This window comes from Hippichthys cyanospilos, chromosome 15 (assembly GCF_059441005.1).
Source record: "Hippichthys cyanospilos isolate Australia breed blue-spotted pipefish chromosome 15, RoL_Hcya_1.0, whole genome shotgun sequence".
Classification (NCBI taxonomy): Eukaryota; Metazoa; Chordata; class Actinopteri; order Syngnathiformes; family Syngnathidae; genus Hippichthys; species Hippichthys cyanospilos.
In genome coordinates this window covers 18,607,604-18,629,945 of record NC_142383.1, presented here as the reverse complement: position 1 = coordinate 18,629,945, position 22,342 = coordinate 18,607,604, and the positions used below count along the sequence as shown (strand labels likewise).

The 22,342-nt window shown below is 46.3% G+C and overlaps 1 protein-coding gene across 3 annotated transcripts in view; it reads left to right on the top strand.

Moving 5' to 3' along the window:
- The first annotated feature begins 101 nt into the window (after nucleotides 1-101).
- The window catches only part of garnl3 (GTPase activating Rap/RanGAP domain like 3), a 38,880-nt gene continuing 16,639 nt past the window's right edge, over nucleotides 102-22,342 (top strand). For 2 of the 3 annotated variants that reach the window (XM_088434894.1, XM_088434893.1), the window contains exons 1-6: nucleotides 102-222; nucleotides 5,869-6,319; nucleotides 15,931-16,000; nucleotides 21,043-21,117; nucleotides 21,524-21,623; nucleotides 21,762-21,880. In XM_088434894.1, the coding sequence (XP_088291020.1) occupies nucleotides 6,222-6,319; nucleotides 15,931-16,000; nucleotides 21,043-21,117; nucleotides 21,524-21,623; nucleotides 21,762-21,880 (462 nt within the window). In that variant the 5' untranslated portion in view covers nucleotides 102-222; nucleotides 5,869-6,221. Of the gene's footprint in view, nucleotides 223-5,868; nucleotides 6,320-13,694; nucleotides 14,049-15,930; nucleotides 16,001-21,042; nucleotides 21,118-21,523; nucleotides 21,624-21,761; nucleotides 21,881-22,342 lie in introns of those variants that run through there. The other variant, XM_088434895.1, reaches the window with a different exon arrangement.

Below are 22,342 nucleotides of genomic sequence, written 5' to 3'. Positions count from 1 at the left end.
CAGCAGCATATCGCGAAGGAAGAAAAAAACAATGACACGTATTTGAAGTTCAAGTGCTCTCAGCAGCGTTGTGCTAGCTATGCTAACAGCTAGCCGGCTGCCGGACTACTTGTGGATGGGTTTTGCTAAGTGGCTCTCCCAGTGATGATGCTTCCGCCCCCGGAGAAAAGGACACCTCCGCAAGGCTTCTCGACCGTGACGTCATGCTGCAGCTTTGACGAGGTGAGTGAGTATGGCGTTGTATTTGTGTCGCGATGGCGCAAAAAAAAAATGTTTTAAGAGAAAAAAAAACGAAAAGTTCTGCACACACTTTACGAACGCCACAAAGATAGCCAATCAGAGCGAGTAAAAACACATTGATTGACAGCTTGGTATCCAATTAATAGCGAAGAAAGATACCCCCTCCTACTGTCGAAATTGTGAGCTCGTCTTTTGGGGTAAAAAAAAAAAAATAGGGAAAAACGCAGTCCTGTGTTTGAATAAAGCGATTGAAATGAATATTAGTTTTTTTCAAACGACTCATCAATTAAGTGACAAAATAATCAACAGAATAATTGATTAGTAAGCTTTGTTTGCAGCACTAATATGAGTAACATGTTTTTTTTTTTTTTTTGTCAGTTATCTTAGCTATCTCTCGCTGTACTGTACAATAAACGATATCCTGTCTCCGCTTATCACGCTCCCTGTAGCCTGCAAGTGTGTGTGTGTATGACATTATTAATATGAGTGACACGGAGCGGTAATTCAGGCGGAACAAGATGGCATCTTTGTCATCTTGGCCCCTTTCAAAGTCAATTTATTTGCCAGCAAGAGAACATCTTGAAATCCTTCAGCTTTCTCACACTGTGAGGGCAAAATCACGTCCGACAAATTACAAAATGTGGACCACAGCTTTTGGGCCGGCAAATGCACTTGCAAATATGTTTATCGGCTAAATGCTAAAAATATTTATGTTACGCAAAAATGGTTGTACATATTTAAAATTAAGTTTGAACATATTTGCAAATCATAATGTCATGTCATTTTCCCATAATGTCATGGGGTATTGCATATTGGCAGTGAAAATAAATGCATCAAAAAGTATTAGCAAATATGTTTGAATACACCTGCAAATATCTTTAAAACATAATTAGGAAAAGTGGTAAGAACAACATTTTCACGCAATAATGCCATGGGATATTAACTTGCATAATTAAAAATACTAACTTAACAAAGTTAGAAAAAAAAAAGGCGTCAACTTGCACAAGTAAAAAAAAAAAATCTTATCTGAACTAAATCTATCATGCTAATTATCTTGTAAGCTAGCTATCTTTCTATCCATCAATTATATTGATCTATTTATCTATATATCTAGCTAGCAAGCTATCTAAGTTGCTAGCTAGATATAGGTTGATGAAAAGCTAGCTAGCTAGCTTGCAAGATAACTAGCTAGCAATCGGTCTAACTTGCATAGCAAGCTATCACACTTGCTAGCTAGTTATCTTGCAAGCTAGCTAGCTAGCTTCAAAATATCTAGCTAGGTCACTATACAGGTAGCTAGATGTGGGTAAAAGTTTTTTTGGGTATTGCGTGCCCGCCTGCGCCACGTCACTTGCATCACCCATGAAATGTTTTCCGCCCCGCCGGAGGTAAATGCGATTATTATTCCCTGTTGGCGGCGCTGGCTGATGAATTGATTGGCGGGAAGCTGACGCCGCATGCAGAAAACATCGCGGCCCATTTGCCGCCGTCAATCTTGTCGTCACACGCGTGTGGAAAAACACGGACTTGAGTGGTGGAGCGCTGATTGATTACCTCCCGTAAGACTGATTTACGTTTTTCGCAAGGGGGCGTGACTCGCAGTTTTTTGTTTGTTTGTTTTGTTTTTTGTTTTTTTTTAGCTGCGCCACATTACCCGAACGCCGCCATCTTCCAATAGTTTTCCTCCTCCCGAGCGGTTATCCGCAGCGACATGTTTTGGCAGCAGCCGCGACCTTGGCGAGAGCGGCTCGTCCTTCCCGCCTCTGCATGGCAACGCCGCGCTAATTAGCGCAGGTGCTGTCGGGGACTCCAAGAACTCGGTGAACTTTGTCGCAAATTTGAGGACTTGTAGAAAACACCTTCCAATTTTGGTGCTCTTAAATTTTCAAAAAGACTGTAACACTATCTATCTATCTATCTATCTATCTATCTATCTATCTATCTATCTATCTATCTATCTATCTATCTATCTATCTGTCTGTCTGTCTGTCTGTCTGTCTGTCTGTCTGTCTGTCTGTCTGTCTGTCTGTCTGTCTGTCAAGATCGAGTATTAACAGGCTGTTAGATCTATCCATCCATCCATCCATCCAAACTTACTAGCTAGCTAGCTAGTTATCTTTCTCAGCTATCTATTTATCTTAGTTACTCGCTAGTTATCTTGCGAGCTCACTAGATTTCTATCTATCATTCTTTTGATCTATCTATCCATTGATCTATGCTTGCTAGCCGGCTAGCTATCTTTCCATATATTGACGTATCAATATATTGCTCAATCTAGCGAGCTAGCTCGATAGTTATCTAGTTTTCGATCCCTCCCGCTAACTACATTTCTGTCTGTCAACGAGTCGGTCTATCTTTCAATCAATCTGTCTATCTATCCAGCTAGCTTTTGATGTATCGACGCATGCGGTAAAACGTCCTATTTTGGAGACGAGCGCGTTCCCGCTCAAGTGATCAATCTCCCCATCTCTCTATCGCCAGCGCCATCCGTCCAATAACAAACAATGAGGCGAAGCAGGGCTTCCTTTGTGGTGCTAATTACAATTTGCCGTCATTGGCGCTCTTGCGTCTGTCCGCATGGTGACCTTGCCCCGCACGAGACAAAAGGCCTCTTTCTTTGGCCCTTTATCCCGATTCTTTTTTTTTTTGCCTATGTTCTATCTGACGCTCTCTCGCTTTTTTTTTTTTTTTTTTTTTAATTGTGTTTTGGAGCCACAGATGCAACATGCTAATAGCTCTGTGCAGATTAGCTGGGAATGGACGAAAGCAAATGCGTCCAGGAAGGAAGAGAAATTGGATTACTTGTAATCAGCTTGAATCAACAGCGCGCACGCACGCGCGCGCACGCACGGCTCAGTAGCGTCACAATTTGCTTGGAAAAACACCCTAAAATTGTTTTTTGGACTTTTCTTGTCACGTTAAACGTTTCACGCAAAACTGCGACTACAACGACAAACTTGAGATGGTTAACAAATCGGCGATTTTCAAAATCTGGCACATGGGATCCCTCTAGTGGTACCTAAAGGAATCCCTCAATAAATGGTCAAATTGGGGCTTAAATAAATTGAAAAACAATATTTTGGATAGCACGCTCGATTAAATTGTCATTTTTCCATTACGCACACAGTGTTGCCACAGTTATCCTCAAAAAGTAACTTACTTTACTGTTTTTCTTTTGTTTGTTTTTTTTTTAAATAAATAATGAATTTCAACTGATTTTTTTCTACTCTCATTTTCTTTCTCATCATTCTCGAAATTTCAGCCAAGGTTCGTCATGCCACGGTGAGCTATGACATGTTTTCACCATCTGGGTGAAATTTCAGCTCCCTACTGGCTTCTTTCAATGCTTTCTTTTTGAGGTGAAACACTTTGGATGTAGTGATCGAAGGACAGGGGTGAATTAAAGTCAATGATATTAAGAATTGACCAGACTGACTGAAAAAAAAAATGAAGTTACTGTTTTTTTTTCTAGGCCTGTTTCATAAATTTTTGTTGTAAAATTAATGACTGAAAGATCATTTCATTAAGCTTTTTTGTTGTTCTTTTGAATTTGTGTGTGTGTTTGCACAGGTCAATGTGTGTTGTGGGGACAAAAAAAAATGTTGGGGACCTGTAACTTTATGGGGACAAAAAAACAGGTCCTCATGAGATTGACTGTTATATCATTGGCGTGTGTGTGTGTGTGTGTGTGTGTGTGTGCGCGCTGGTTTATGTGTGTTGTGGTGAAGAAAAACCTCCCCATGAGGTTGACAGTTACAGCATTTGCACGCTGGTTTATTGGCGTTGTGGGTACAAAACAGCACGGTCACATCATGGGGACCTGTAACAGCGTGGGGGCGAAAAAATGAGGTCGACAGTTAAAGTATTGACCCCCGTTTGCACTTTTACCATTGGTGTGCATGTGTGTGTGTACAGCATAGTCATTTGGATGTGGGAGTGTCAACAGCGGAACGTGTCACACGCGAGGTGCATTATTAGGACGCTCAGGGTAGTTGTTGTGATTACGGGGCATGCAGAAGAGAAGCCCTAATGGCAGGGCAGGGCAGGGGAGGGCAGGGGAGGGCAGGGCAGGGCGCTTTCCTCGGGCTGACGCCGCGCAGGCGTTCCTGACACACGCTTTCAGCGAAAAGCAGAACGGAAAGCGAGCGCTTAGCGATTAGCGCCCGGCGCGCTGTCGGGCTAACGAGCACTAGCGTTAACACGTACGTGATGCCGCCCAGCTGCACATGCTTCACGCACGGCCTCTTGAATACAAGACGCTCCCCAACTGAGCCTACTCGGGTGAATTTTCAGCCTCGACCTAACTCAATTTGACCTTTTGCAAACATTTCAATGCCATTTTTCAGACAGGCTTCCTGCAGGTATCAGCCAAACAAACTGAATCCTTTCTAAAACAGGACTGTTTTCAAATGAAGAGCAAATTCTTTGGAACATGAAACAACTTCTTACTAATTTATGTTGTACAAAACCACATTTAACTGGATTGTCAGCGACTTCAGCTGTTTGTTTTTCACCCCAAAGTCGACCAAATTGTTTTGAGGAGATGCTTTGGAATTGGCTTGAAGCGCATCACAAAAATCCCAGCAAACGTTTCGACTCCTAAACCCCGAAGGCACCCCCTTCCGCAGCTTGTTAGCGTTCCGCTCGCTCTTCGTGTTTCATCAAAAGCGGCCAAGACCGACGTGGGCGTCGCCGCCCCGTTAGGTAAACAATGGAGATGAATGGTCGCCGAGGCGCCGTCCGATCTCGCTTTTTCATTCTGGATGAGTCACAGCGGGAGAATTCCTCCTCTAAACAGCAGCGTGGTAATCGTGCAAGAGTGCAATGCGTGCGCCTCGTCAAAATGTCGACAACTCCGCGACATCCCCAAACGTGGAAAACGCAAATGTAAAAACCGTAAAGAGCACAAAATCCAACGGAACAAAAGGTCAAAATGACGGCGGGCGCCAGAACGGCGGCTCTCGACCTTTTTTTTCAATTTCCGTATTTTCGCTATTAGTTGTAAATCATTAACAATATCATTGGTCATGAAATATTTCAAGTTTTTCATTTTTGGAAAAAATTGAGCTCTTTATTGAGCCCTGATACTTTACATTACTGCATGGATACTGCACCAACACAACAGTAACATGCTTGATTGCCTTCGTGTGCCCCTTTTGCCCAAGGAGGGTCTCAAAATAGTTGGTTGTAAGCTATTCTCAAATGGAATACTTCTTCTGTCTCCGGGAGATTGCCCCCTGGTGGCTAGGGAAAAAAAAGCTGCAAGTACGCCGCGCTTGACTTTGGAGGGTTGAATGCATGAGAAAAAGATAGTGGCTTACAGTTTGAAATTTACAGTATAGATATATATTTTGATTCTGTTTATTACGACACATTGCAATGGCTGTTATATTTCTTAGTCTCAACCAATCAGATTTCAGATAGACGAACTTGGCCATTGCGAAGGCTCATTTTGGCGTGCCCCCCCCATAGTGCAATGAAGGTGCTTTCATAAGGTCAAATAGTAGACTGGCATGACGGAAATGTTTTTTGTTTGGGGGGGCAGGAGGAATTAATGGATCTCGCTCTCTCTCTCTTGCTCTCTCCCTCTCCCTCCCTCCCTCCCTCCCTCCCCCCCTCCCTCTCCAGCCAGAGTGTCGAGAGGCAGCGTAGTCGCGAGGCGCCCCCATCCAGGGAGCAGCTCCCTTCCCCTCAGCCGCAGTGCCGCGCCGCTCCCCCGTGTCCACCCGGCCCGCGTGGAGGCGCCGCGCCGCGCCGCGCCGCGCTCCCGCCGCCGCCTCTCCCAACCTTTTCCACCGGTCCGAAGAAGAAGAAAAAGAAAAAGAGGAGGGAGGAGACAGCCGGGGGCTGGGGGGGGCCCGCCGCCGCCGCCGCCGGAGGTGGAAACAAGTCTGCGAGATCACTTTGGACCGGAAAGCTTTTTCTTTTTTTTTTTTCTCCTACTTTTTGGAAGGAGAAAGGAGTTGAGGGAGCGCGCGCCGATGAATCCGGATAAAAATGTTTACCTCGGCAGGGACAAAGGCATCATGCGCAAGAGAGCGCTGCTCCTTCGCAAGGGCTGCAGCTTCGAGATCGCCAGGTGAGCCCAACCGAGCCGGGCCGGGCCGAGCCGAGCCGAGCCGAGCCGAGCCGAGCCGGCTGGCTCGCGCGTTCCTTTGCTCCCCGGAACACCCGCGTGGGCGTTGCTCACCTCGCCGCAAGCCGTGCCGCTATTTAAAAAGGGTCGGGCCGGGCGACCTTCTTGTCCAATCGGGGAGGAGATGCTGCACGGGGTAGTCAAGCGCGAACAACATGGGGACACCCGGAGACGTTCCGGGAAGGAGGGGAGGGACCACAAATTGCCTCATTCACAAAAGATAGGACGCGCCTGTGTGGAGGACGCACCCTTCATTTTAGGGTCCAATTCCGACGTTTTCTGTGTGCCGTGTAGAAGACGCAACAACGCAAAAACCGTCTTCCTAAATTCTGTACGTTGTCTTGTGTTCATATCCGTAAATGATGTACCGTGATTCCTCCGATATCCACAGGACGCAAATGTGTATATGGCGCAGCCTTGATTTTAGCGTCCAATTCGGGTATTTTCTGCGTTTGGTGTAGAAGACGCGCCAACACTTTGGCAACGATGGCAAAACTCTAGCAAAACACAAGAAATCTCACCTTCCTAAACACAAAGAGTTTATATTTGGATATAATTGGAGGATGAAGTGTTTTCCGGAACCATTGGCGTCTTTTGGGGAATTGCTAGGGGAAAGTTGGATCTTTTGGAGAGGGATGTTGTGCAAAATGTTGGGGGACTGCTGGGGTCCTTTTAAGGGGTGCTTTTTGGGGAAAGGTTGGGGTCTTTTAAGGGACTGCTGGGGCCCTTTTCGGGAAAGTCTTGTATGCCTTCTTTATAGGATTTCCGGTTCCCTTTTTCGGGCAAAGTTGGGTGTCTTTCAAAAAGGGAAGTTAGGGTTCTTTATTTAGCAAATGTTGTGGGACTGCTGGGGTCCCTTTTAGGGAAAGGCCGTATGCTTTTTGAGGCCTTTTAGAGGAATCCCGGGGTGGAACCCGGGGCCCTTTGGCGTATTCCTGGCTTCTTTCTCAGCAAAATGTTTGGAATCCTTTTTTCCGGGGGGCTCTTTTTAGCGGGAATTCGAAGGGCCTTTTGTCGCCGGGGGCATCGGCCGCATCATCGACGAGAGCCCGGCGCTACTCCGGAGCTTAGCCGTTAGCCGGCGAGCGTGGCGAGCGACGGTCCCGCTCCGCCTCCGCATTCCTAATTTGCCGCTATTTTGGGCCGGCGTACGGAGGCGTTGGCGCGAGCAAATTTGCAGAGGAGTCTCGCCTCGAGCTGATGACTTTAATAACTCCGTGGGCGCGTGTGTGTGTATGTGTACGTGCGCGCGAGCGTGTGTGTGTGTCCTCTCCACTCCGCCGGTTGTCGAGCTCTGCCCGAGTCAGTCACGTGACCCGCCCGGCTTCCTGGAAGACGCCGGCGGGCCATCAATCAGAGCGGCGCGCGCGGGGGACGCTAACTAGCAAGTGAGAGTCTCCTTAGTGCGATTGAGTCCAACACACTTTCTTTCGCCGAGGACTCTCGTCGTGTGTCCTCAGGCAAAGCATACAAAAAACACCAGGAGGCTGAAATATGGCATGGATCGTCAAAACATGACGACTTTCAATCCGCCATGCTGCCAACCCTTCTATGTAAATGCTTGCAAACGGGAAGTGGAAAGCTCCCCCCATAGGTGTCGAATCGAGCCCATGTCGGGCTCATTTACTGCCGTTCAAAATTGCAAATGCTGTTTTGGATTTAGCGCTTTTTCATGCATTTCCCCCCATTTTTGCATAATCCCGTCAACGGCAACTCGCGAACGCGACGCAATAGAAAACCACCGGGTGGCGCTAGCGGCCAACTCAAGGCATTTGCAAGCCTTTCGATGACTTCAATGATTAGCTTAGCCTGGACTCGCGTAATGCAAAAGTCACAATACTCTAATTATGACACAATAATTATTCCTATTTCAATTTTCATCAATATATAAATGTACAGCGCTAGCATTTCTTCAAGCCGTGGATAGCAGCTACTGACGCTGAATGTTTTCAAGTGTCAGCCGCTCCTCTCAGAGTACTCATTTGTTATTTACGTGCAATGTTTGGAAGTCCATATACGGCATGTCGATGAGGTTCAGTTTGAAGCTGACGATGCATTCTTGCGAGGCTACTAAAATGTTTGTGTTCTTCCAACGTGAGTGCCTTCAAAAAGGAAGGGAGAAAGAAAGAAAACCCGATCGCTTCGCTCGTCCTCCTCGTGGTTTCCCGCTGAAGCTTTTGGCTTTTTTTCCCTCTTCTTCAAAGCGGCGCGGGACAATTAGAAACACGTTTCCCAACGTCAAGCGTCTATTCCTCTTTTTTCTTTTTTTTTCCCTTTAGGACACGGTCGATGTTTGTGCCGGGAATCGCTCCCAACTGTTCGCTTCAAATCTGTTTAGTATAATAATTCGATTACAAAAAAATAAAAAATCGGGCCCTTTGTAAATTACCGCAGAAAATGTGAAAATGGCAAGTATTTGGAAATTATTTTTTGAAATTGGCCCGACAGGTTTATGACCTCCAAATCTGTTTACGGTTTGAAAATCATTCATATAAATTACAAATGTGTCTGTCACTATGTTTTTTTTGAAGAGATTAACTGCCACATAATCTGAACAAAGAAAGGGGTTTTTCCAAATCAACTGCAGTGCTTATTTCTGCCAGCAGAGGTCAGGTTTGGCTTGCAATGTGTTCATATCACCATAGTTCCGCCGCTCTAAAATGAGCTCAATTGGTCATTTCATCTCCCCAAATTGGCTCACATGACTAATCCTTCATATCATCAACAAAAGAAAAAAAAAGTATAAATCTCCTTTGAACAGCTTTTTACGGGTTACAGATTAGTCTGAAACTGAAAAAAATAACCAAGGGCCTGAAAATGCCTGAAATTTAAATTAGTTTTATTTTGCAATTATACTTGTCAAGACAAAAATAAGCCTTTTCCCCGTGGGCATCCGCGGCAGTCGCAAATGTATTTTTACAATGAAAATTTCTTTTAACACCCCGCTTGAAATTTTGACGTATGGAATTCGCAGGCGGCCGGCCCGAGTCGCTGGGCCGGGTCCTCGGCGGGACCCGGCGGAGGGCCCCGTGAGTAATGGCTCCCAGATGCGTACCCGGGCCTCCAGAAAAATATGCGTAAATTACGCGAAGAGAAAGGAGAAAGAAAGTGGAAGGCTTTTGATTGGTGCGCCGCGTGGACCTTTGCTCCGCCGCGCCAACATCTGCTTCCATTTAGGCCAGAGCTGCGCCTGGAAAAACATTTGGCGTTCTCGTCGGCTGGAGCCGGGCCAGGCGCGCGACCGCCGATGACGCAAAGGGAGCGAGCGGGCCGGCCCGGCGGCGGAGCGGGCCGCGGCGGAGCGAGCCGGCGGCAGAGCGGGCCGCGGCGGAGCGGGCCGCGGCTCCGCCCTCGTCCGCCATGACAAGTGTACAGTACTCGCGCGTCGGCGTGTGTCATGTGGAGCGCGTTGGCGCGTTTCCCATCCGAAAAGCGTTAGGCCGTCTATGGCACTCCCCCTCGGGGTTTGAACCCTTTTGGGGGATTTTTTTCATTAAGGCTAGATTTTGTTTTGACTTTCATTGTTCTCGTTCATCGGATTAAAGTCAAAAGCAGCGTTTACAATTAATTGTGGATTTTTTTGCTATTCCGTTTTTTAAATGATTTTGTTTTACGTTTTTAGATATTTCTTGCTTTTGTTTTGTTCTTAATTTCTTTCAACGCACTCATACTGTGGAAACTATATTCGTTCCCAAACAAAATTTTATTAGTCTGTGAAATCTAATTAATGATTAATATAATCTTAAAAGCCTCTGGATTTAGTGTGTATTGATTGATTTTCCGGGGCAGTATTTTCCAACAAAAGGATGTGGTCGAATTTGACTGTAATGAACCTTTTTTACCAGAGGAGGGCAGCCTTTTCCCATTCTCTTGACTACAAGCGGCCCCCTGTCATGAAACGAAGAGCCGCCAATCATATATAAATTTATATAAATAATGATTAGTGATCTTAAAATAAATGCTTTTGTCGAATTAAAAGACATTCAACGCGCTCACACAAACATCTAAGGCAATTTTGTGCTTTTTGTAACCGCTAGATTGTTTGGACTTCAAGGACGCAGCGAGCAAAACGTTCACACAAGACAATTAACAATTTGAATGTATAATGTCTTTTCATTATCATTAAAGGCCACTTAGTCCTCTAACTTATTCCGCATTCTAGGAAAACTTCAAGTTACTCAGCCATTTTTTTTTTTTAGGGGGGGGACAGTAAAGGCCCTGTAGAGTATTCAAGACCTTTTGTCGTCAAAGAACGCAATAAACACAATAAGTAAGAGGCAAGGACAAATTATCCGACAGAATCCACTTTAAAGTCAAGAATTCGGAATTTAAAGTGACATTCTTAGAATGCTCACTTTAGTCAGAATTCCCTTTAAAGCACGGTGTCAAACATAGCGTTCGCGGGCCGGTTCTGGCCCCCAAATGGGATTAACCCGGCCCGCTGTAAAGTATAAAATGGAGTTTAATAATAAATGAAGAACTTGAAACGTTTTATGATGAATATATTTGTAAAAATGTCATTTACGGGCGATTGCGGTAATTGGCCAACGAGCGCCAGCACGGAGGGCAAAGTTTATGTGCCCACAAAAGCAATTAAAATATCGTTGCGCTTGGTGACATTTTCCCCGGCGACCTTCTGCCATTTGATGCTCGACGGGAAAGGTCCGAGGGGGAGGGGCTTCCGCCGCGGCCCAGCCAATCACAACTTCCTTTCTTTACTCGGAACGGGCCTCAAAGGCGGCAATTTTATCGATCAAAGCTCTCCAATTTGCCAAACGGCAGTGGAGGAATCGGGCCCGAGGCTTCCGCCTACGCAGCAAACAATCTTTGGATACTCGGCGCCGACCCGTTCTCACGCACACGCGCACACTCTTCCATGTGTGCGTGAAGGTTACTTTGAAAATGTCAAACTCAGCGTGGAAGGCTAAAGCACTCAATTGATCGGCGAAACAAAGCCCCCCGGTGGCGCCTTTGACCCACGCCAAGCCCAAACTCGTATTGACCTAGCTAGCCGCTCGCCGTTCTTTTTTCTTTTCCCGCCTTATCGTGTCCGACTATTTCATCGCTCTGACGTTTCCATTGATGGAAAGGCCACGAATGCGGTGGGCTTAAGGGGCAAAAACATTGCGGAACGTTCCTAACGTTTTACGAAACATTAGGAATGAAAGTATAGTGGCCTTAAAAGGCCAAAAGTCAACCAAAAATTAAATGATTATGCCTTTTGCCTTTCACGAAACATTAGCAGTAAGTATGGCAAAACCAATGTGAAAGTTATATGGTGGCCTTGAAAGGCCAAAAGGCAAAATTTAAAAATAAAGTCTATGTTTCACAGTCAAGCAATAAGTGTCTTTATGTTCCAGTTAATTTGCTCTCAATTTGAAAAGAGAACCTACCGGTCCCCCAATAAAGGAGATTTGCCGATACGTGCAGGAAGCCAGTTAAAATCTCAGGTGCTCCCTTCGCATTCCCGCGTTTGAGAACTTACCAAGTCCAATCCACAAACGACGTCACTATAATCATGTTTCATTTCTGTGGGAAAATTCTCCCTGTTTTTGCAAAGAGCCACTGTAACACAACAAAATAATGTTCCAATTCATTTCCTCTTCATCTGAGAAGATAAACGCATTGGATTCAAATTCGATCCTCCAAGAGAACAATACTGTTTCTGGATGAAATGAGACTTACTGACACCTGCAGAAGAGGCAAAATGCTTGTTCAATGTCTCCGTCGCCCCCAAAGTGCCTTCAAGCCCCCCCGCCTATGGAGAAGGTCTGTTCCGAGCCAGCGTGGCGTCAACATGTTTTTCTGTACGTTTCTAATGACTTAATTAGCACATAGCGTGGCCTTAGCTCGGTTGCTATGAGAAATAAATTGCCTCGGCCGCGTTGCCGCGGCGAAGCGTCCGACTGGAAGCGCGGCGTCACACGGCAAGCCTGTGACCTCCTCCTTTGCACCCACGCAAAGGTCGCCGTACTGTTGTGTGCGTGTGTTCCTCTTTTGCTATACTGGGGAGAGCCGTTTTCTACGACATTGTGGGGACATTTTGGACAAGTGGGGACATTTACGCAGGTCCTCACTTTGTTAATACCCGCTTTTGGAATATAGGCCTGAGGTTAGGTCAAGCTGAATCTGTTGGTTAAAGGGTCCAGGGTCGCCGGAGATGAGCCCGCGCGGGGGGGGGGCTCAGACGGCGGGGAAACAAAAGGCGCTATTTTCTGCATCCTCGCTATTGACGCACGCCGCCTGTGACAACAAGCACGAGCCATGTGTTACTTTAGGTGTCGTCTGCTCACACGTGCACGCACAGGGTGTGTGTGTATATGGGGGGGGGGGGGGGGGGGGGGGCGCTGACGACAAAATATTGATGAGCGATCCAGCAGCTTGAAGCCTGAGCTGAAAATTCTGCCATTCCTTCTCCTGTACTCATTGTCTGCGTGCATGTTTTTGCTGCATACTGGGGACCACATGTCTGTTTTTCCTGTCCTTGTGGGGACCTCTCGCACTTTTGGTGCGTCCACTCATTCAGACTTATTTTGGAGGGTCAAGACTTGCTTTTAAAATACTATAGGCTTTGATTTGATTCATCATGATGCATCACGGATTGTTCCAACTGTTAGAATGCTGCATCTGCACAACAGTAACACGCCCGATTGCGTATAGTAATGGAGAGTGCCTCCTGGTGGCAAACAAAATAGCAGTCCAAACTCAAAATCAATCCAATAATGTCTTCTTCTATCTTTCATTGTTTAGCAGAAGATTGTGGCGCTTTGCACAGTCCGAAATTTACTATATGCTGATTATTTGATTATTTTTGACAGCTCGAATTGCAACCCAACAACTTGAAAAGGCCATTCATTCAAGTTTTTTATTTTTATTTTTTCTTAAATTCCATTTCCTGTTGTCCAGCTGTATGATATGATTGGGTTATACAGCATCCTCAATACTACTGTAGAATACTGCATCGGCACAACAGTAACATGCCTGATTGCCGCTTGGTGGTGAATAAAATATTAGTTCAAGCTCAAAATCAATACAATAGCATCTTCTGTCTTCCTATGTTTAGTGGAAGATTGCCCCCTAGTGGCTAGAAAAAAAAAAACGAATGCAGATAAAAAATTGTCCTTTGTAAAACTCCATTTCCTGCTGTCAGACGGCGGAACGCGATTGGATTATCCAGCGTCCTGACATCAATGGCAGCTGCGGGCGAGCATCGAGCGCAATGACGCTGACGTCACGCTGGGCGGGGAAAAGGGGGAAGGGGTGGGGGGGGGGGGGGGGGGGTACTTGTGCCGCGCTGTGGAGTGGGTGCCTTTTCCACTCCCGCAGGGCCAACGGCCACCCCCCTCCCTCTAAAAAACAAAAGTGTCGCCTTCACACACATCGCAGAAGGGGGGGGTCAGACAGAGGGCGGCATGCGCCGCTAAGCACACTCTCGCTCCAATTCGGATAGTGCCTTCTTTTTTTTTTTCCTCTTTCCCGCGTCGGCGCCGCAGTATGGCAAAACGACGATGAGGATGCCGCTCGCTTAGCGCCACAACAAGGAGAGGATCAGCCGGCGCGCACGGAGGAGTAGATGTTTCCTTTTTCTGTTTTTGCTTTGGGTCCAGTTTGCGGGAGTAGACATGAACAGCGGGGACCCGGCGTCCACTAAACTCCTGACGTTCAATCAGCGGTAAAGGCCGGCCCGTCTTGTGCTTTTGCACCTTGCATCTGTTGCGCGCCGCTTTCAATTTAGCCGCCTAGCCGACGGAGGGCTCGCGCAAGTTTGCTCGCCGGCGTATTTGTCCTCTTCCTCCGTCCGCTTTTGCTACCGTATTTCCGAATACGTTCAAAGGGACTTGGAGGGGCGATTGTAAAAACTTTTTTTCCAATCACCCGTCTTGCAAAACCGCAAAATTGATTAACTCGTTCTCAAACCGAATGCTACAAATACATTTGAACCTACTTCCTAATAAGTTCAAACGTACTAAGAGGAAATTCCAAAAACTTTTTCTCCCGTTGTTCATTCAAACATACTTAGAGGATAAATTATAAAAGCATTCATTTTTTTCCCATAATTCCACAGGGTATAATCTTGCAAAATGGCTTTGAAAATATTTGCAAAACTTGTGCGGGTGCCATTTTGAATCTATAGTAGCCCACGCAATGAAAGCTTCCCGGTAAACTGCTCGTAATGCCAGCAGAGGCGGGCGACTTTTTGTAAACAAAGGGAGGATGGCTCTCTCGTGCGGTTTTCCAAATAAGAGGCCCAGCGAGCGTGCTTCAAGCTGTTGACTTCCCGCTGAATTTTACTGTGTAACCGACGGACGCATGAAACAAGAGAGTTGAACATTATGTATTCAAAGGGTCTAACCAGAATCACAAGATGCAGTATTTTAATGCTAGCACACGCACCGTATTTTCCGCACTATAAGGTGAATGGGATTATAAGACGCACCTTCAACAAATGGGCGACTTTAACAGTTTTCCTTTATAGGGCACGCCGCATTATAAGACACATAGACTAGAAGCTACACTAGTGACTGGGCTTGCCTTATGCAGCCACTAGATGGAGCTAAGATAAGTCAGTCAAACTGCAACCAAAAACCGTCAAATATATCGTTTTGTTGTTTTAAAAACCGTTTCTGGATTTATTTTATTGAACGCCTTTTTCTTGCACCATATAAATTGCTTCAAAACTTGACTGTATATATAAATCATGTCAAAATTTCAAACTGGGTGTTATAAAAATTGTTATTGTAAACAATACGTTTATAACTGAAATTTAGAGGTCAATACTGAAGAATTTACATGTCAATTAAGTTATTCTTCTTTTTTTTTTCATTCATGTAAGTTTGTCATGTGTGGAAAGTGGAGGAGAAGTAGAGCGCGCATTATCTCGAAAGGCCTCCGTCTCCACGAGGAACCCGAGCGGGGCGGGAGGGGCTCGCTCGCCGACCGTCGTCATCTGAGCCTCATCCAGGCTCGCCAAAGCCGTCGGATCATCTTTCGGTCGCTTTAACCCCTGGCGGAAATTCGGACCCGCCTGGGGCTTTTTGATGTTTTTGCTGCGTGATGTCAAAGGAAAAGCGGATGAAAACCGCTAGGTGTAGCCACCTAGCGGTTTTCATCCGGTTTTCATTTTTTTTTCATCCGGTTTTCATTTTTCATCTATTGCATAGATTTTCAAAACATGACCACTTTCAATACGCCGTCCCTTGTAAACGCTTGCAAACGGGAGCTCGAGAGGTACACGCGATACATGTCAAATTTAGCCCATGTCGGGCTCATTTACTGCCATTCAAAATTGGAAATATGGTCCATTTTGGACATATTGAAAACCCCATGTTTTATCCTGCATTTCCTCCCATTTTTGTGTTAATCCTTTCAAAGGCAAAAGGGTGCAATAGAAATGTTATATTGGGGGGGTCGCTAGTGGCCAACTTATGAATTTTGCACGTCTTTCAGTGACTTCATTGAGTGGCTTAGCCTGGACCCGCAATGGGAAGGATTGTGGTCTGTGGCTGTTCCCAAGAAATGCTCTATTTTTTACTGAGTGTGTGTTTGTGTTGCAGCTCGGCCTCGGAGGACCTGGGCTGTCGGCGGGGAGACTTCAGCAGAAAGCATTACGGATCCGTCGAGCTGGTCAGTTAACACCCCTACACACACACACACACACACACACATATATATATATATATATATATATATATATATATATATATATATATATATATATATATATATATATACATACATACATATAAAATGTATCATTCTGGAAAGCCATCAACGATGAATTGTAAGGGCTCAACCGGGGTGCCACGCCCCTTTATCAGAACGACGGCGTCAGGACTTTGTAGCTGTTTTGGGTTTTAGTCCGGCTCTCGTTGGGCGGCCCAGTGCGACGGGCGGATGTCGAAGCGGGCTGGCGGCGGACGGATGAGTCAGGATGCAGTGGGTGTGGCCCAGCGTCGCCGCCGCCTCCTCCTTCTCCCCCGCGCTCGATCCGACCTCCCTCCGCGACGCCGCCGGCGTCAAAGAAAGAGAGCGCATGTTTGCAAGGAAACTGCTAAGCTGTTGAGTCACTGTCGCTCGTCGGGGCCGGGGGAGGAAGCGGGGTGCGTCTCGGGGCGCTTTGCCTTGCCGTGGCACTTCCTTGGAGGAGCCTCTTTTCTGGGCCAGATTAGCCTGCGCGCCGCCAATCAGCACCAACAGACCGCCCGGCCGTGTCGATTCATCGCGAAAAAAAAAAAAATCCATCAGTCTACTGCGGTGCTACAATAGAGGAAGAAGAACTCAAGCCTGCCGTACAGATAACTGGAGGAACTCTTCCTTTTTTTTTTCTGCCCGTCGGGTTAGTGCACACTGTCAGGATGACGTCAAGCTAACCGCTAAGCTAACCGTTCAGGAACAGTAACGTGCTGCCAGCGCCAACTTCCAAATGACCTTTACCGCACGAAGGCATTGCAAAGCTTTTATTTTGAAGTAGATCCCGGCGACGGGTTTAACCCAAGTGTGAGACGCGGTTGCCATTCTACTCATCGCTTTTGCTGACTCAATGTGCTGTTTAAACGTCAAAAAACGCTTTGGACTAACAAATGCGGAGGGATTTGTCAAAAATCTCAAAAGATTGAAGTTTCACATTCTTGGACGTTTGTTACGATTTACAATTAATTACTGAAAAATTTGTGATATGTATATGTGTGTGTGTGTGTACGGTTGTAAGAGTGTTGGCGTCAGAAGAAGCAGCGAGCGGGCAACGGCGCCGTCAGCGCCGTTGCCTCTGAGGCTTTTTGTCCGCTCTGTCACTTTGGATCCATCCGCGGGTGCGGCGCACGTGCGGCGCGCGTGCGTCCGACACCCGAGGACGCCCGTGGCGCGGCTCCGCAGCAGGCGCTGGATTTCCCAATGCGGCCTTCTTATTTTGCAGCGTTGACGCGGAGAACGAAAACAAATTGTGGCCGCAGGCCATTCAAATCATGTGATGATGTGATATTGAGCTTTTTTTTTTTTTTTTTTTAGTTTTTCAGCTGTTGATATTATTGTCACCAAAGCAAAACGTATTAGAAATATCCAACTTTCTCTATTTTGGATGCGAATCCTGCGTTTTTGGTGAAACAAATCCATCTCCTCCCGCCGATTTCGAAAGAACGGAAAAGCTAGGAATCCACATCGATGGCCATGAGACCCAATGAGGTAACGAGGAAAGGGCTGCCCCCCCCCCCCCCCCCCCCCCCCCCCCCCCCCCCGGCTCGGTGCATAAATCATCCGGTAAAGCAGACGATGCCCGGCGCCAAGCCGCGACACATCCGACGCCCTCCGCGATCCCCCCGAGGGCCGTCGGGATGGACACGCCCTGGTGTTGTCACGTCGCGTATTCCAACCCCCCCCCCCGCCCGCCGGGAGAATCGTGAGTCTGCATCCGCATCGCCGCTGATGACATCAATTATCAAAAACCGGTGGCAAAACGTATCGATCTAGCGCAGCTTTATTCCCATTTTTAAAACCATATTACACTGCTAGAATTGATTGCTTTATTGAAGAGTCGTGAAGACTAAATATATAAATATAAAATGAACAGGTTTTTTTCATGAATAACCCAAATGACCCCTGCAGTCAGGCCACGGGCCCCCGGGGGTCCGGGGACCTCACTTTGAGAACCACGGCTTTCCGATCACGCTTGGCAGCGAAAGACTTAAAATAGCAACGCGAGCCATGTCGAAATGTAGTTTTAGCATGCGGGCCACAAACGGCCCCCGCGCCATAGTTTGGACACCGTCGCTCTAATCCAGTTCCGTGACCTCCCCCCAACACCCCAAAAAAAAGAAATGTACATATGTACGGATGCCGCGAGGGATGGAAGCATGACTTCGGTCCGGCCGATCAAATTCGGCCGTCGACCCGAGAGTCCCGCACGTCGTCGGGGAAGACCGCGTCCGGTTTTTAATTCAAAGACGGGATCTGGGACCCGTCCGGCGTCGGGGCCTCGTCCGTATGGCTCTCACGCGTAGAGCGCCTCGTGGTGACGCGCTCACTCCGCTTCCCCTCCATTATCCTGCCATTAGATGCTTAATGTTGCAGGAGGCGAGAGCGGGAGATGGGCGGGGCTTCTGCTGCACTTTAGCGTTGGGAATGGAACTCTGCTCTTTTTCCTTAAGCCCGCCCCCCACCCCGAGGTCGATTAATATGGATGTCGCGTCTCCTGCGCGCGCTCGTCGATCAGCGCGGCGGGCGGACCACCTGCTCGCCCGCATTGACGGCGTCACAAGCGGGCCGCCTTTTACAGGAAGGGGAAACCAACGCAGCTCGCCGCGTTGCGTTTATGCGTGCGCACCGCTTGCGTCCTGGAGCTTTCCACGCAATTAAATTGCTTGGCATCGCTAAGTCCACATAGAAAACTTCTCCTGTGGCTTACGCACCCCCCCATGCGCGCACACACACGTATGAGAACACTCTCCTCTCCACATCCACTCAAGTATTTTCCGCTCTATATGGCCCACCTTCAACGAATGGCCAAAGTGTTTTCATATATAGGGTGCACCGCATTATAAGGTGCATAGAATAGAAGCTACATTGCTGGCTGGGGTCAAAAATGAAAACTTACTCTATAACTTTCCCTACTAGAAGTGGTTAGTGTGGAAAATTAGTGTGCTCCTTTTTTCTTGTGTGCTTTATTTTGCTTTTGTTTTTCTTGCATGTTCTTTTTTTACTGTGTGCGTCTTTTCTTGTATTTTTTTTTAAATTGTGTGCTTTTTTCTTTTGTGCTTCTCTCTCATAAGGTGTTTTTGTTCTTTTTGCGATGACCTTTTTACACAAAGTAAAAAAAAAGAGCATGCAGTAAAAAAAGAAGCACTGTGGAAATTGTGCGCTCCTTTTTCGTGTGCTTTTTTTCCTTCATGTCCTTTTTTTACTTTGTGTTTCTTTTTCGTGTGATTCTTTTTTTCTTGCGTGCTCTTTTTTCATTGTGTGTTTCTCGCATGTTTCGTTTTTCTTGCATACTCTTGAGTATTTGTTTGTAATTACCTTTTTTTTTTTTTACTACGTTTTTTTGTTTGTGTAATTTGCATTTCGGGGCCACCATTCATAGTCAGTACTATTTTATTTTATACTATAAAGGCTCCGGAATTCAGAGCTAGCTTCATCCATTGGAGTATCAGTTGTGAGCCTTCTGTTGTGGTTTTGTGGCAAAAGGAATCTCCTTTAACAATGCAAAACTTGATAAATAAAAAGCCTTTTGTTATTGTGTCCGGAGGCGGACGCCATCTGTTGCGCGGCTGTGACATGTCGCCTTGCCGCATCTTCACAATGACCTCGTGGAGGGGGGCGGGGGAGACGGTCAAGAGGCAGAAGTGATACGCCCGGTTGCCTAGCAACCAAACATGCCCCGCAATTGCGATGATGATCGGCCGTACTTGGTCCTCTTCTTGTGAGCGCGTGTGCGTGCGTGCGTGCGTGCGTGCGTGCGTGCGTGAGAGGCCATCAGAAGCGTAATTGCGCATTACCTCTCATATACGCCGCACAGCACTCAAATCCGTATTTCAGCATTGTATGAGCATGTTTCAGTGTCACGTGCCGTTTCTTCAGTGCTGTATTTCAACCATATATTTGAGTGAGTTGATTTTTCGTTTCGTATTTTGGTCGTCATTCCGAGAGATTTTCAGTTTCAGCGTGTGTTGGGAAAAATATTTGGCGTGGATAACTATTTCAATTGTATGTGAGCATAAAGGAAAGTTGTAGTCTCTGAGAGCATTTCAGTCTTGTGCTTGAGAGTGAGGGCAACAACAAACAAATAAATAAAGCAGTAGGGTGATTGAGTGCACTTCTGTAGATGTGAGACTTTCATTTGTGCGAGAGTAGGTTTCCATAACCCAATTAGATCATCCATAGAAGAGTGTTTCGGTTGGTTGTGTGCGAGAGTGAAAAAAAAAAAAAAAATCAACATTTGAGTGCATTACAGTAGATTGTGTGAGTGTGAATGAGTGTTTCAATCCTGTGAGCAAAGAGTGTATGAGAGCATTGTATTGTGCATCTGAGTATTTGTTCTGTGTATGAGAGCGTTTCACCAGTGTGTGTGGCCGATAGACGATTGAGAGTGTTTCATTGCGTGAGAGTGATTCAATGCTCATTAGAGCATTCCCAGAAGAGTGTGTCGGTTAGTTGTGTGTGAGAGTGAAAAAAATCAAACGTGTAAGTGCATGTCCCGGTAGTGTATGTGCGATTGAATGAATGAGAGTGTTACAGCAATTTAGTTGTGAGAGCATTTCACAACTGCGTAAGAGTATCGCGTGCAAGAGTTTGCATGCGGGTAGTTACCCATGAGAGTGTTTCACTAGTGTGTGTGTGGAGCACTTCAGTAAACTGTGAGAGTTTCATTTGAATGTGAGAGCAAGTCAGTCTTTCTTTTAAGAGTTTTTTGTATGAGAGATTTCAGTTGTGTGTGAAAAAGAAAAAAAGACTATTCGAATAAAAACAGAGAGCATTTCACGAGAGAATATGAGAGTGTTTCATTTGAGAGAGCAAAAAAAAAAAGAAATAAATAATCAGTACTGTGCGTGTGTGACGTCTTAGTGGTGTTTATGAGTGCATTTCGGTGTGTTTTACCAGTATGTGTGAGTGTTCTAGTATTGTGCGAGAAGGTGGCATTAGTACGCGTGAGTAATTGGATGCGTTTGTCTTCTCGGCAGCTGATCTCCAGCGATGCGGACGGGGCCATTCAGAGGGCGGGGCGCTTCAGGGTGGAGAATGGCTCCGCAGACGAGGTAACCTAGCGGCCATACGAAAGAAGTGCCGTCCGCCTGGACGAAAACAAATCGTCCTTGGCAGGAAACGAACGCCTTCCGCTTCAATCCATCCCCCCGTTCCACTTGTACCCAATGGGACGGGGGCCGGGCCGGGTTCCACCCATTTGCGGGCCAAAACCGGCCCGCGGGCCTTATGTTTGACACCACTCTCGTATATGTACATTTTTTGAAAAAGGACCCATACATTACTATTAATCATAAAACAAGTTTTTCATAATAAAAAAATCTGCTCGTTTTCAATACTTGATGTATGTACTTCAATACTTTGACAATTGAAGGATTTTACGTGCGCCCTACAACGCGGAAATTCTTCCATTGTTTTCGTGTGACCCATCGGCGACTGACTTCTTTGCGCGGCCGACAGAATTTGGACTACGCTCCCGGAACCTGGAGGAGAACCGACGTGCACTTGGAAAATCCCGAGTACCACACCAGATGGTTCTTTAAATACTTCCTCGGGAAAGGTCAGTCCAACAAAATGTCACGCGGGCCAACTCGCGTTCAATTGTTAGTTCAGCAAATGTCACGAAAAATATTGATTGAAAAAAAAAAAAAAAACTTGAGTAAAGTGCGTCCAAGTTTCCATGGCGGTTTGGTTTCAGTGCACCAAAACTACGTGGGCACGGATGCGGAGAAGAACCCCTTCTACCTGTCGGTGGTTCTGTCCGACCAGAACAACCAACGGGTTCCGCAGTATCGAGCCATCCTCTGGAGGAAAACGGTACGCGCAATTTTTACCCGCTATGTCCTCCAAGACAATGTTCATTAAAAAACAATGACTTCCACTTTACTCATTTTTTCTCATAATATGTTCTTTATGTTGGTAAAGGATTATAAATGACTTTGATTGGTCAGTCGTTGACTTCTCGTTGCGCCTCTAAAAGCGTATCCCCTTTGATAAAAGTCTGCTAGCTTAATGCTAACATAGGATGCAAAACATAGAAATGAACATTTATGCCATGTAACTTGGAAAACAAACTTAACGCAAAGTGAAACGCTGTTGAAGTGCTAATGGAAATTAGCATGGACGTAGCGGTATTCGGACACCTGGCTTCATGCTAACTTACAATCGAAATTGCTGTAGACGTGCTCATGGAAATTAGCACGTACGTTGCAATGGTTGGAATCCTAGCTTCGTACTAACTTACAATGGAAATCTCTTTAGACGTGCTAATGGACGTTA